This window comes from Alternaria alternata (assembly GCF_001642055.1).
Source record: "Alternaria alternata strain SRC1lrK2f unplaced genomic scaffold CC77scaffold_11, whole genome shotgun sequence".
Taxonomy (NCBI): domain Eukaryota; kingdom Fungi; phylum Ascomycota; class Dothideomycetes; order Pleosporales; family Pleosporaceae; genus Alternaria; species Alternaria alternata.
Genome location: NW_017306200.1, coordinates 393,650 through 405,859, shown reverse-complemented (window position 1 = coordinate 405,859; position 12,210 = coordinate 393,650). Strand labels below are relative to the sequence as shown.

At 49.7% G+C, this 12,210-nt stretch overlaps 6 protein-coding genes across 6 annotated transcripts; 2 read left to right on the top strand and 4 right to left on the bottom strand.

Annotated features, from left to right (window-relative positions):
* Positions 1-2,235: 2,235 nt before the first annotated feature.
* CC77DRAFT_1095072 (cytochrome b5) lies at positions 2,236-3,281 on the top strand. The gene is made up of 4 exons (XM_018529773.1): positions 2,236-2,358; positions 2,415-2,452; positions 2,516-2,573; positions 2,630-3,281. Exons 1-4 carry the CDS (start codon positions 2,244-2,246, stop codon positions 2,809-2,811), a joined length of 393 nt encoding a protein of 130 aa, XP_018385606.1. The 5' UTR covers positions 2,236-2,243; the 3' UTR covers positions 2,812-3,281.
* CC77DRAFT_1009078 (Arginase/deacetylase) lies at positions 3,093-5,206 on the bottom strand (the record flags this gene model as incomplete). Its single annotated transcript, XM_018523571.1, has 10 exons — positions 3,093-3,140; positions 3,229-3,314; positions 3,386-3,481; positions 3,621-3,889; positions 3,942-3,963; positions 4,011-4,034; positions 4,227-4,341; positions 4,437-4,501; positions 4,771-4,867; positions 4,949-5,206. The coding sequence occupies 10 exons, from the start codon at positions 5,204-5,206 to the stop codon at positions 3,093-3,095; spliced, it is 1,080 nt and encodes a 359-aa protein (XP_018385605.1).
* Positions 5,180-6,087, bottom strand: CC77DRAFT_989707 (hypothetical protein; the record flags this gene model as incomplete). The annotated part of the gene is made up of 1 exon (XM_018536291.1): positions 5,180-6,087. The coding sequence occupies one exon, from the start codon at positions 6,082-6,084 to the stop codon at positions 5,452-5,454; it is 633 nt and encodes a 210-aa protein (XP_018385604.1). The 3' UTR covers positions 5,180-5,451.
* Positions 6,088-6,347: 260 nt separating this feature from the next.
* On the bottom strand, positions 6,348-6,873 carry CC77DRAFT_936581 (YjgF-like protein; the record flags this gene model as incomplete). The annotated part of the gene is made up of 2 exons (XM_018534502.1): positions 6,348-6,557; positions 6,637-6,873. The coding sequence occupies 2 exons, from the start codon at positions 6,871-6,873 to the stop codon at positions 6,348-6,350; spliced, it is 447 nt and encodes a 148-aa protein (XP_018385603.1).
* A 205-nt stretch (positions 6,874-7,078) lies between these two features.
* CC77DRAFT_1020723 (DUF1295-domain-containing protein) lies at positions 7,079-8,563 on the top strand. The gene is made up of 2 exons (XM_018525121.1): positions 7,079-8,147; positions 8,195-8,563. The coding sequence occupies exons 1-2, from the start codon at positions 7,330-7,332 to the stop codon at positions 8,517-8,519; spliced, it is 1,143 nt and encodes a 380-aa protein (XP_018385602.1). The 5' UTR covers positions 7,079-7,329; the 3' UTR covers positions 8,520-8,563.
* A 1,746-nt stretch (positions 8,564-10,309) lies between these two features.
* Positions 10,310-12,043, bottom strand: CC77DRAFT_1020722 (MFS general substrate transporter). Its single transcript, XM_018525120.1, has 4 exons — positions 11,853-12,043; positions 11,679-11,799; positions 11,044-11,633; positions 10,310-10,982 (listed from the first exon to the last, which is right to left on the bottom strand). Exons 1-4 carry the CDS (start codon positions 11,863-11,865, stop codon positions 10,369-10,371), a joined length of 1,338 nt encoding a protein of 445 aa, XP_018385601.1. The 5' UTR covers positions 11,866-12,043; the 3' UTR covers positions 10,310-10,368.
* Positions 12,044-12,210: the final 167 nt, after the last annotated feature.

Below are 12,210 nucleotides of genomic sequence, written 5' to 3'. Positions count from 1 at the left end.
TCTGGGGGTTATACCGGGGAAGCGGTTGGAAGTTGTGACAATCAGGGTAGGGAAGGGATTGGCTTCCAAATCCTAAGCCAGTGAGAGGTTCATGCTCATGAACGATGTTCAATGTGGTCATGCTATCAGCCGAGCTTTGATAATTGGAGTTCATGCTCGCATCTTCATGTCATCATGACATGCTATACCAGGCCAGATGGAGAAGGAAAAGATCACCCTTATTTGTTAGCATGCGATGTATGCTTCGAGATCAGATGTGCTGACCTGATTTAACTACCGACTCGTGAGAGGCTACAGATGATCGTGTCAAACCCGGCATCTGTGCAGCCGTGGCATGACTGCGTGCTGAGCACAACGGGGAAACGGGTAGCCCGATCTATGCTGGACTTTTCGTAATTAGATCCGCAGCCCCCGGTACACTAGTTTGATCAACGGGGCGTAAGCAATCGTTCAGCAGAGCTCGATACCTAGGTACCCAAAAGCTTATCCTGCATACCACGGCCAGCGTCCTTTGATTCTCATGTGCGTTCGAGCGCAAAGGTGACTTTCCGTAGACTTTTAACTCATGTTTGTTAAGCTTCCACCGGGACGAAAGCGTATTGGCTACAGCGACCATAACTGTGGACCGTACAGCAGGACCAATTGAACGCGTCGGGTGTCCGTGTAGGTCGAATCTGGGCATTGAATAACTCCTTCCCAGACTAGCTTCTAGCAGACAAGCTGGGCGCGGTGTTTTCGCCAATGGCCAACTTTTGAGTAGTCGAGCACCAAGGCTCAACTACCAGCATCTAGGGACTGTGAAAAGGCGTGCATGAGAAGTGCCGGCTGCAGATGCGTATGAATCCTTCCGGTATGGAACTGTGTCACAGAAATTTCAGCCTGCACTCTGTTCCAGTAGGGAGGAAAAAAGAGCGTGGGGGTTGCGATAGTACAACGACACGACTGACATCTTTGACCTGTCAGGCAATCAACTAGCCTAAGCCCGTATGTGATGCGTAACTCAATTGCTGCAGGCACTCTTTCCAGTAAATGAGATTGTTCAAAGGAAGGCGCGGCCAAGAAGTTTGTCAAAGAAGCATATAAAGAGTCGCAACTTTCTCCTTTTCAGTGCAATCCCCAGACTTCCCCAGATTTTCTCCACAACCCTCTCAAATTCTGCGTACCAACAGCCTATAACACAAAAGTTCGGCACGTGTATACCACGGCCACCAAATCTCGAGTACAAGCCACAAACGTGCAATCTCGATGTACGTTTGCAAGGTTCCACCATAGCCAACAAGCTGACAATGATTATAGTGCCCGAACACAAGACCGAACAAGCAGTCATACCATCGACACAGAAGAAAATGTGCTTTTATGAGAAGATCACATTCTCTTGCAGCCATGTCGAGCATCTGCTCATACAGCATTGCCATTTCGCACGCAACGATCCTGGCCATCAATGTTTCGGCGCTTGGAACGTCAGACGAGAATGGTATCAACGAGAGATGAGTTGTAGCGACTGTGTAAGACAGAAACAATACAATTCTGCAACACATGGGGGACAGTCAGCATACACCGTCGCCAGTGGAAGGTAGTTGTCCCTGCACGAGTGGGAAACAAGAAGCCACCCATAGCTACTTGTTGTATATCTAGAGTCTTTTCTTTGTCTAAAAGAGCTTATATTTTCCCGGCGAGTTTCGAGTATCTGGATCAGATAATAGGAGGAAAGACTGTAGTAGTACTGTTGGGTTTCTGTCATTGTTGTACGCCTGGGCGGTCGTATCGTGCTTAAGCGACAGGTCTTGACGCCTGTGAGATTCGGGGTCCAAAGCCACCACGTCCGGCCATTCACACATTCACTGTATACCATTAGCTCTGTATGTGCATATCACCAAATATAGGGTAGATCGAAATACAATCTCACGCAAGCTGCAAACGTTGTCCGGTGTGCTTCTGAGAAGGAGACTTAACACTATTAGCGGCTCAACCAGAGATGCATATTGAGAATGACTCGGAACTTTGTGAAGAATACTCAAGCATATGCTAGCGGGCAGACGATGATGGGCGTACTGATTTAGCGAACTGGATGGCGTCAGGGAAGTGCTACTTGTGGCCTTGCGGGATGAAGAAGTCTGTGGCGGAATGAGGCTTGTGCGACCCTAGCCTCAGCCCCACCCTGCCATGCCGAAGCTAACATCGTGACTTCCCATCGTGGGCATTCAACGTTCCACATCACCAACATCGATATACGGCCCTCCACCATGTCAGATGCTACAGAGCAGCCGAAGAAAGAGAGGTTCGCGCCAAAGCAACCCGTCACACTGAATCCACCGAAGGATGATGTCATTGAGCGCGATTACCTCGCAAAGTGTGATGGTACGGCTTCTCCATGACTGGCGAATGCTGGGTGGCCAGTCGCTGACTAGCAGCAGGTACAAATGATGGATTTCCAACTCTAGTCGCTATCAAGGTATGTACCACTGTTCCTGAAGTATGGTATCTTGCACATGCAGAAGGATTGACTTTGATTTAGGGTGACGTCTTTGACGTGAGTGGTAAAGAGACGTATGCACCCGGGAAGGGCTATCACGGTTCGCCACCCCTGAAAGAGATATTGCGTATCACAAGAGCTAACCCCGTGTGCCAGTCTTTGCGGGGAAAGAGCCCAACCGCGCCCTTGGGCTTTCTTCCCTCAAGCCTGAAGATTGCATATCTGACTACTCAGAACTTTCCGATAAGGAAAAGCAAGTACTCAACGATTGGCATACGTTCTTCAGCAAGCGGTACAACATAGTCGGCCGATTGCCTTCGGAGGGTGCTAATCTTTGAATAACATTCTTCTCCAAGTCCCGGCTAGGAGACGAACCATTATTGACTAGCACAATGCAGAGAAGCAAATCAAGAAGGCTACAATCTCATCTGTGTAATCATTCCGTCGCGGTTGCTTTGTCATCAGTAACGCCCCCAATCTCTGTTTAATGACGACTATCAACTGCCCATACACAAATCACCTTCACCTACCAGTTGATCTTGTACGGCCCGGTAATAGGAGACTATTGGCGTACTCATAGTGCAGAGATTCAATAGCCGGCAGATTTCTTATATAGCTCCTACTCCACCAGCCTGCCTAGCGACTCGGCAAGTACCACAGATCGACACTAACCCACACCATAGTTTGCCAATCGACATCCACAGTGCAATCTCTAGCATCGTACCGTGTTGTCTTTGCTAAGAAGGGGACTTTACCATTAGTGCGATAAGAGAGTGCACAACTTCTGCAGCAGCCAGAACGGTGGTTTCACCCGGGTTGTCGTAGATAGGAGCCACTTCAACTGTATAGGGTGTACTATATCAGCATTTACCAATCTCACAGTGGACTTGCTCCAAACCAAAGGATACTTACCGACATCTGCTCCGATAACATCCAGTCCTTCGAGACCATCCAATATGGACAAGAGCTCTCGCGTAGTCCAGCCACCGACTTCGGCTGTTCCTGTAGCTATCATTCTATGTTAGTTACACCGTTACCTAACCTTCGAGAGTGATGACTTCGAAATATTGCTGCTGTGTTGAAGGCGACCGCTTGTGGCACGGTGACAGTTCTGTCGCACAGAGGTATGTTCCCAACAGTGACTTACCAGGTGCGAATGCAGGATCAAGCACATCGATATCGACACTGATGTAAACCTTTGTTCCAGCCACCCGAGACTTCAGCCTAGCAATGACACCTGCTACACCGAACTGATCGATTTCTCTGGCTTTGACAATCTCGAACCCGCATCGGATATCATTTCGCAGATCACCCTTTGGTCGTCCCATGGGAGCTCGGATGCCCGCGTGAATACTAGTGTTTCGAATCAAACCTTCCTCATGCGCGATATGCAGGAATGTTCCGTGATTAACACCTCTGATTTGAAGTTTCAGCAAGTTATGGAGTCAATTTTGACATGCAGACTTACGCGTAATGGGAGATGCCTCCGCCTGCAGTATATTAGTAGCTAGTCATGCATCGGGATGACTCTGCTCACCGAGTACTTCAGGGTCCCACGTGTCTTCCAAGTGATCAGCAAAGTCCAGGCTGTAGTATTACTAACTTACCCAAATGGCTGTCGAAGTGGATGACGCTAACCGGGCCCCAATGGTTGTGAGTCGATCGCAGCGCAGATAGCGTTGTGGTATGCTAATCATAGGTGTATGAAGTCAGTGTATGTCTCACATGCAATTCGCGCAGACACCTACATCACCACCCAACGTCACAATCTTTGGTGTTGTGTGCTCGCTCGAATTGGTAGGTCTTGCGGACACGATCTTGAGAATGACAGTTAGACGCCTGAGTCGACCATAACTTGGGGTTACTAACTTCATGCGCTTTGTCAAGCTGCTTTAAGGCTGCAGTGTTGTCCTTCCAAACTGGTTAGCTCTCGTTCTTCTCTGTTTTGCTGGGATCACCTCACCAAGAATGTCAATGGCGCATCACCGCAGTCAACGATTTTTGCCCAACCCTCAAATACGTTCTCACCTAAAAAGCTTTAGTAATGCATTCGTGTCTTATCTCATAATGACGAGCGAAGCTTTGCGATGGCAAGTGAAAATTCAACAATATCGACGTGCTGGTCATAGCACAGCAGGTGATATGGCGCGCGAGCCTTACGAACACGACACGTCAAGATAACGTGGTATGACAAGCGTCGTTACCAGTATCACCGCCTCGCACAACAAAGTGAAGTCCGTGCTTGCGGAACCAAGTCCAAGTCCCTACACGCACACCCCCACAACACTGTAACATACCTGTATATATGGACCAAGCACTGGCTGGTGATATCCGGCTCGAGCCCTGTCGAATTCCACTCGGGCCGAAGCGCGCTCCAGGTCGTGCGGTAACACCCTACCGGGTGTTAGCCTTCTCCAAAGTGATACGTCCAACAGTGACACTCCGAGTGTCATCCACAGGACAAACTTGACCCACTGTGTCGAATGGTGCACCTAGGATTGCAATGTCAAATGGCACCACATCGTGCTGTTCCGGAGCCAAACAGTGTACGTAAGGAAGGTTGGCATATGTCATCAGACCTGCGAACTTCGCATGAGTGATATCTAATCCAAGGTTCTGCTGAGGAATGATTTGTTGCGATGAGTATCCAGAGACTGGTGGGAATGTAATGTCTCGAGCGCTTGTGGAGAGCTGGACAGACGACAGTAGAAACAATAATGATATGAGCGCCATTATGAATGCAGGAGTGTTTAAAAGATGAGGTACGGTGAGTAAGGAAGTAGGAGTCTCTCATGCAACGGTATTATATGCTTATCTTCATTATTCGTTGATGGCATTCTATACAGGCGCTCCAAGCTCCAAGCGGCAGGTCTAGCCGATCATACCCCTCCCAAGCCCTGCAACGGCTGCTAGTCTGCTACCTCTTCTAGAACTTGCACATAATGCGCAACTCCGGAACTCTTCATTGTCCGCGGGTTTTATTCTAGCAACTCCAACTCCTCTTCGTTTTCGGTGCCGTCCTTAGGACCAAGGAACATGATATCGTGCAAACATTGATCCCAGTCCGTTCCTGAATGATCGCCCGCCAATCTCTTGTTGTTCGCAGTCTCTCTGAGGCGCCACCAGTATTGAACCTTCACCAAAAGACCTTCCTTTCCTTCGTCCCACAAATTGACGCGCATTCCAACCCATCCTTCCTGAATAGCTCTTGATTTCATCTGTTCCACAGTCAAGCCAACAGGCGCAGTGATGTCATCGGAGCCAAATCCGAACTCGCCGGGCCGCAACGGGCGTATGGTGTAGACGCTTCGCTCTTTTGCTCGCGTTGTCGCCCGTGATCCCGTTGCATAACAATCAGGGCGACCCGAGATGCAAGTTGAGGATGAAGCAGGTGCATCTATTGGTATCTTCCCCTGTTGTGCGTCTCGCAGATACTGCACGATCTCATCACGATTGGTTGCCGCATAGGAAGGCGTTGGTCGGCAAATTTGCATGCAGTCTGGAGAGAAGAAGGAGCCTTTGCGGTCGATGTCTCCAGTGTGCCGATACGCGTGGTAGGAATGCTTGATGGAAGCTACTATATCCGCTGTGGGTTGATTGTAGTCCGCCATGGTAATTTGCAATCGCTGTTCTAGGGCCTGCAGCTTCCCCTTTATAATTATGGACAACTCGCAGACTTATCTTTAGGGTCTCTGTCTTTCGTAGTGCCATGCACGTAACGGTTGCCTTAATAGTAGTGGACAAAGCTGAGCTTGGATGTAAGCGCAAATGACTCAGCACTCCTCTGCCGAATCCAGCAATGCACTGAATCAGCAAGTAACCAGATTTCTGAGGCACCCGGCTCACGAAGAAATACGGAGCTACTTGTTGAGTACTAACTAATCAGCGCCGTTACTTCGCATTCATACAACAGCTCTTTCGTCGCTAGACTTGCAACACCAACCACCGTATCAGGTGGTCTATGTCCTTCAGCCTCCTTGTCCATGTATTCCATCCAAAGCTCTCCCCAGCCACGATCTACAACGTCCTTTTCGTCCTGCTTCGGGTCACCAGTTTCCTTCACAATGTAATGTCGGACCATGACCTGGATAGGAAGCGTAGTTAGCCAAGTCGATAGGAATCAATCACAACTCGGGGGAGTTTAAGCAAAGTCTAATGCGTACGATATCCCGTGGTGTTGCACCAGCAGCGGCTAAGCACTTGTGAATGCTATCATAGGCGCCCTTTGCTTGCTCTCTGAGATCAGAGGAGATGGGACCATCTTTTCGCATGCCTGTTTGACCAGCAAGAGTGATCAGTTTGGATGATGACACTACAGGAGTAATGCAGACTTGATTGTAGGTTGGGGCGGGTTCAGGTACGGAGGGTGGGTTGAATGCATGAGGCTTTTTGGATGCCATGACTGGAGTTTACAATGCCTGAACGTGTGACGATTATTTATGAGCTCTACATGCTTCTCATGTCGAGTATGACCGGTGAGCTATGAGGGGTACGTTCGCGTGTACCTGCCGTGGGTACTATGTGGGGTACTGGCGTGAAGCATGGGCCATGGTGACATCATCGTCTTTCGTCACGCGAATCCACTTTCAATATGCGAACCGAACGCGACAGACTTCAAACACAATCCGGATGGCTGATTAAACACAACCTCATCATTGGATCATAATGGGGGTACTTAATTGAGGTACGAGTATCCACCTGCAACCGGACGAATGGGATGCAGCCAGACGCGCCTGCATCCGCCAGAATGCGGGGAAAGCTTCAGAGACCAGAAGGTTAAAGCCGTAAGCTTGTGACAGCTCGCGCGACCTCAGTTCACACCACCTACCTCTTGTTCGATAGATACTGCTGAAATTATGGCGTCTGGCTGGTTCAGCTCGTCGTCAAGCGACCCGACGCGTCCTCCTGACGTCCGCTTCCAGGTCGCTGAAGAGAAACCTCACGGTTTATACCTGCAGCCCAGCTCTGGTGGTTCGAGATCCGCCACGAACCGCTCAGCGACGCCGACATCTTCGGCTTACGTGGATACAACTCACTCCAAGACGCATGTTCACAATGCTTCACTCTTCGACGTAGGCATCTTGAAGGACACGCTTGTCCCTTCGCTCACCCTACACTCTGGTCTGGCTCTCATCGCATATGGGGCTGCACGATACACAAACCGCGTTGAAGCCAAGGACTGGCTTTGGCCGAGCGGTCAGGTTGTGAACGCTTGGTGGTCAGCTGTTGGACGCCGTCTCGCTCAAGGCTACACAGTTTCCCAGGCATTCAGTCGTCTATCATGGCACGAGCGTGTTATCCTTACCGGTGTCACACTATGGGGAGGACGTCTCTTCTACCGTATCGTTCGCCGCTCCCTTCAGCGAGGTGAGGACGATCCGCGATATGCCGAGGTCAAGAAGGAGGAAGGCTTCTGGAACAGTGCTCTGTTCAAGGTTTTCGTTCCTGAGGCTTTCTTCCAGATGCTCATTAGTCTTCCATTTACCGCGCCGTTCCGACACGAAGGTGCTGTTATGACAGGTTACCATCCCTTCGTTCAGATGTTTGCCGTCGGATTGTTTTCATCTGGTCTGGCTTTGGAGACACTCGCCGACTACCAGCTGGACCAGTTCAAGGCAGAGGGCAACAAGGGCATTATGCGCGAGGGAGTATGGAGCATTGTCCGCAACCCCAAGTATGTACCCGTGATCTAACTCTACATCACACACTAATTCCTTAAAGCTACCTCGGCGACGCCCTCGTACACATATCATTCATCGTCATGCTCTACGGTTCCGATATGCTCGCTCCTGTCGAACTCTTAGGTCCCGCCGCAAACTATGCCTTCCTCCGCTTCTTTGGCGGCGATGCCGAGAAAGAGAAACATCAAGAGCGTCGATACTCTGCTTCTCAACCCGACAAGTTCCGCGAGTTGGAGAAGTTCAGGGCTGACAAGAATGCTTTCTGGCCAAGCGTTGATGAGCTAAGCAACAAGTGGCTATGGACTGTGCTGGGCGTTGGAGGATTGGGTATTGCAGTTGAGCAAACGCTTAGGGCACTACACTAGGTCTTACAATCTCAATGTGAGGAAGTGCCGTCTGAGCGGATGGCTATAGGATGGGGTTTCAGTCTACTTAACCAGACTTGTAAGATACAATTAGCCTGCATAATTTTCAGTTATTTTTCAAATCATGCACGTACCTCCTACACATTTAGAGTTTCAAACGGTATCACCGATGCTCTGTTCCGGCTCAATATTTCACAAGCTTGATTGACTGTTCCATAATTTGGAGAGTCTGATGCGCAAATACATCAACGATTGTCTGCCATAACAAACGCTTGATTCGCCAAACAATACCGGCAAACCCTCCAACTCCAGGGATTGTTCCAACTCAGTACCAGCTTCTTGAGGCTGCTCCCATCTCTCTCTCAACGCATATTGATATATCTACCGTCGCTGTGTGAACTCTGTAGAAGGATCAACAGTAAGCCATGGATGGAAAAGATCTTGCCGGAGTCATCTTTGTAATCGTATTCCTTCCTCTGATCATTGTCCTTACTGCTCTATGTCTTTGGTGCAATCGCCATCCTCGAAGTGGAAGAAACTGTCAAAGGCCAACTCCATCACGTACGACTGAGATGCAATTGCCTTATTTCAATTCGCCGCCATTCGATGGAGCGTATTTCTCTCCACATTCCAAACCATCCTACAACCGTTCCAAGAGATATGCGCCGAACAAATATGTCTCCGGCCAGCCTCGATACACTCCACGAATTCACACGGACAATACAACACATAAGCTTCCTATGAGGCAGCAGAGACGACAGCAGTTACGAGATGAGCTGTATGACGGGTTCGATATCACGCCTGAGATGGTTAGACCGCAGTTACCTGATTCGGCCTATGCCGACCTAGATATTACTTATGAAATGCTTGGAGGGCATCGGCAAAGGAGTGTGCTAGCGCGGGCAGGAAGACCCAGGAGGGGATCGGCTCCTAGTTGAGGAAATATGGGGTCAGTGTCGAAGGTTTGCTATGCGCGAATTTCACGGTACCGGGACGAACTGCACTCGATCGAACGGATCGATCTATTGTAAATAGGAGCAGATAGACCTTGTCAGCTGATGGCGATTGTATATAGCCCACGAAAGCCGTTTGAGTTATCGACACGTTTTTAACAAACGATCGCTTCAACGAACGTAACTACCTAGGTACGCCATGATCAACGAGACTGCCGTTCATGAATACAAAGTCAACTGTCACTGCACAAAATCCATTTTCTCTTGACCAGCTCACTCTGTTTCAAGCCCAGTGTACACGTGCCCATTTCCATTATGAACGCAAGGGACAGAGCAGGTATGGTCTTCATGGCCGTATTAATCCCATGCTTGGTAATTGGAGTGCTTATGTGCTTCTCCTGCCGCCGCAGCCGAGACCGACGAAGTCGACCTCCCCCTTCCCAGAATCTTCCCACGCCTAATCGTAGCGGTGGAGCGGTTGGATCCCCTGCACCAGTTTCGACACAAGCGACAGCACCATTATCCGTGCATGTACCTGACCACACTGCTTGTTCCCATCGATCATCGGCTCCTCCCACACGGACCCAGTCAACTACATCTGCCCAAGGAGCAGTACAAGCAGCTGGCTTGCCGAAGTTCGAGCAAGATCAATTGCTCCAGCAAAATGGTGCCATGGGATCGATAATAACTGGTCCAACATCGACACCATCTGTGACAAGTCATGCTTCGACAGCTAGGCCGGGAGGTAGCACAACCCAGACAGGGCACCGGACACAGGCCTCTTAGAGTTGATAGAGATGACCATCGCCACCAGACACGCAATCAGTCAAAGTATATGCGATGTCGTTTCGCCCCAGAAAGGAGGGTCTTGGAATATGTTTTACTGGCTATTGCAATTACAACATAAACATGAATTTCTTTCTTTCTCTTCTCATGCTTCCACCCTCATCCAAAGGTACACCCGCATATTCTGCGCTACGACCATTGTTCAACCTACGATTCTCTCTTACCAACACCCATCTCAATATTGCGGCTAAGAAGCCTACGAATAGCATGAAGCCAGCACAGATGCTCATGCCCTTGACATAGTAAGGGCCATCTTCATCGGGAAAGATGCTCGTACCAACGAGCGGACCCATTTGACCGATGATGTTTAGAAGAGCCATACCAGTACCTTTCTTGCTATCACTTTCCTGGTTGTTGAGTGTCCATGTGATGATAATCGTGATAGCGCTGAAGAAGCCAGCAGCGGCGGGGTAAAGCGCTATATAGCGGACCATAGTCTTATCGGACTGCAGGTATCCGGATATTGCAATGGTACCGTAACCGAGTGTGGCGAGGAGGGAGTGAAGCATGATGAACGTCGAGCGTGACTGCATGCGATCGGAATAGTACGCAGTTGTAAGCACAACAACGAATGCGAAGAGGTAAGGTGGAGCTGAAAGTCCTTGCGCTGTGATCGACTCCCAGCCCATATCCCGTATGACCGTCGGCAAGAACACAGGCATAGCTGAACGTGAGTATACAATGTCAATGTACGTTTTGCATGCGTTTAGTACAGGGACACTTACAGCTGAAAGCAACGTTGCAAGAAAAGAACATAAGTGCTGTCAGGTAAGACTTCGGGTCCTTTAAAGTTTGGAGCACTTCATGGAAGTTGACACGTCCTCTTCGCCCACTCTGATACTTCTCCTCATCTTGATCTTCATTTTCCTTTTCCGATCTCAGCCTCATTACTGCAATCTCGCGCTGTCGTGGGCTTAACCACTTCGCCGATCCCGGGCCATCTGGTACGAAATCCCATGCCCAAACCGCTATCAACACGGACGGAAAGCCTTCAAGCAGAAAGAGCAGCCTCCAAGGACTGAGTGGACCGTGCTCACCGACTTTCGTAATAAGGTAAGCTAGTGCTCCAGCAAATGATGCTGAGAGAGGGCTAGCACTGATGAAGAGTCCAGTTCGAAAAGCCAGTTCAGACCGGCGGAAGAAAAAGGACAAGTAGAAGGGTACGCCAGGCCCAAAGGCCGCTTCGCTGATGCCGAGGAGGGCTCGCAGAACGAGGAGGAAGCTGAAGGACGTTGCGACTGCCTGAAGCGACGCAACTACGCCCCAAGACAGAATACACAGGGATATGTAGATGTGCGGCGGGACGATGCGGTACCTAACAGCATTAGATGCGCTTACTTCCCCACTTGCAAAGACCTACATGAGCGTCATCCACTCGAATAGGATGTATGTAATATAGAACGCCCACAGCAACCACTCATATTGGGTAGAGCTGAGCTTCAGATCATCCGCAAGACCGGCTATACGCGCATTGCCAATGTCTATTAATTCCATCAGCGTCCATCACCAGACCTACCAGATCTGCTTTGCGCACATCTGACGTACATATCACCCCTCTGAGCCTTCCAGGTGTAGAAAGTACTCACTCGACCGATCCAAGAAGCTTAACATGTACAGCAAGGCCATAAACGCGACTAGCCTGCGATCAAGCTTTTTGAGCACTCTTCGATCCTCATCTGGAGTATACAGCTCGTAGCTCTGGACAGAATCTAAGGAGGCGCGTCGTATGCTGGGTAGGAAACCCTCGTCTTCTTCTCCCAGCTCTTCTTTGTGTGCGGGTTCATCGTGGGGAGTGATTGTTCGAAGTTCGAAAGAGTTCGGTTCGTGTATCATGGACAGTTGATCATCAAAGGATTGTGAAGAGCGAGGCGAGGGTGTGAACTTGGGCGAGC

Coding starts and splice junctions, on each gene's coding strand:
- CC77DRAFT_1095072 (XM_018529773.1), top strand. CDS start 2,244: ATGTCAGATGCTACAGAGCAGCCGAAGAAAGAGAGGTTCGCGCCAAAG. Junction 2,453..2,515: donor CAACTCTAGTCGCTATCAAG/GTATGTACCACT, acceptor ACTTTGATTTAG/GGTGACGTCTTTGACGTGAG. Junction 2,574..2,629: donor ACCCGGGAAGGGCTATCACG/GTTCGCCACCCC, acceptor CCCGTGTGCCAG/TCTTTGCGGGGAAAGAGCCC.
- CC77DRAFT_1020723 (XM_018525121.1), top strand. CDS start 7,330: ATGGCGTCTGGCTGGTTCAGCTCGTCGTCAAGCGACCCGACGCGTCCT. Junction 8,148..8,194: donor AGCATTGTCCGCAACCCCAA/GTATGTACCCGT, acceptor AATTCCTTAAAG/CTACCTCGGCGACGCCCTCG.
- CC77DRAFT_1020722 (XM_018525120.1), bottom strand. Junction 11,634..11,678: donor TTCGAGTGGATGACGCTCAT/GTAGGTCTTTGC, acceptor TAATGCTGTTAG/GTACCGCATCGTCCCGCCGC. Junction 10,983..11,043: donor TTGCAACGTTGCTTTCAGCT/GTAAGTGTCCCT, acceptor ACTCACGTTCAG/CTATGCCTGTGTTCTTGCCG.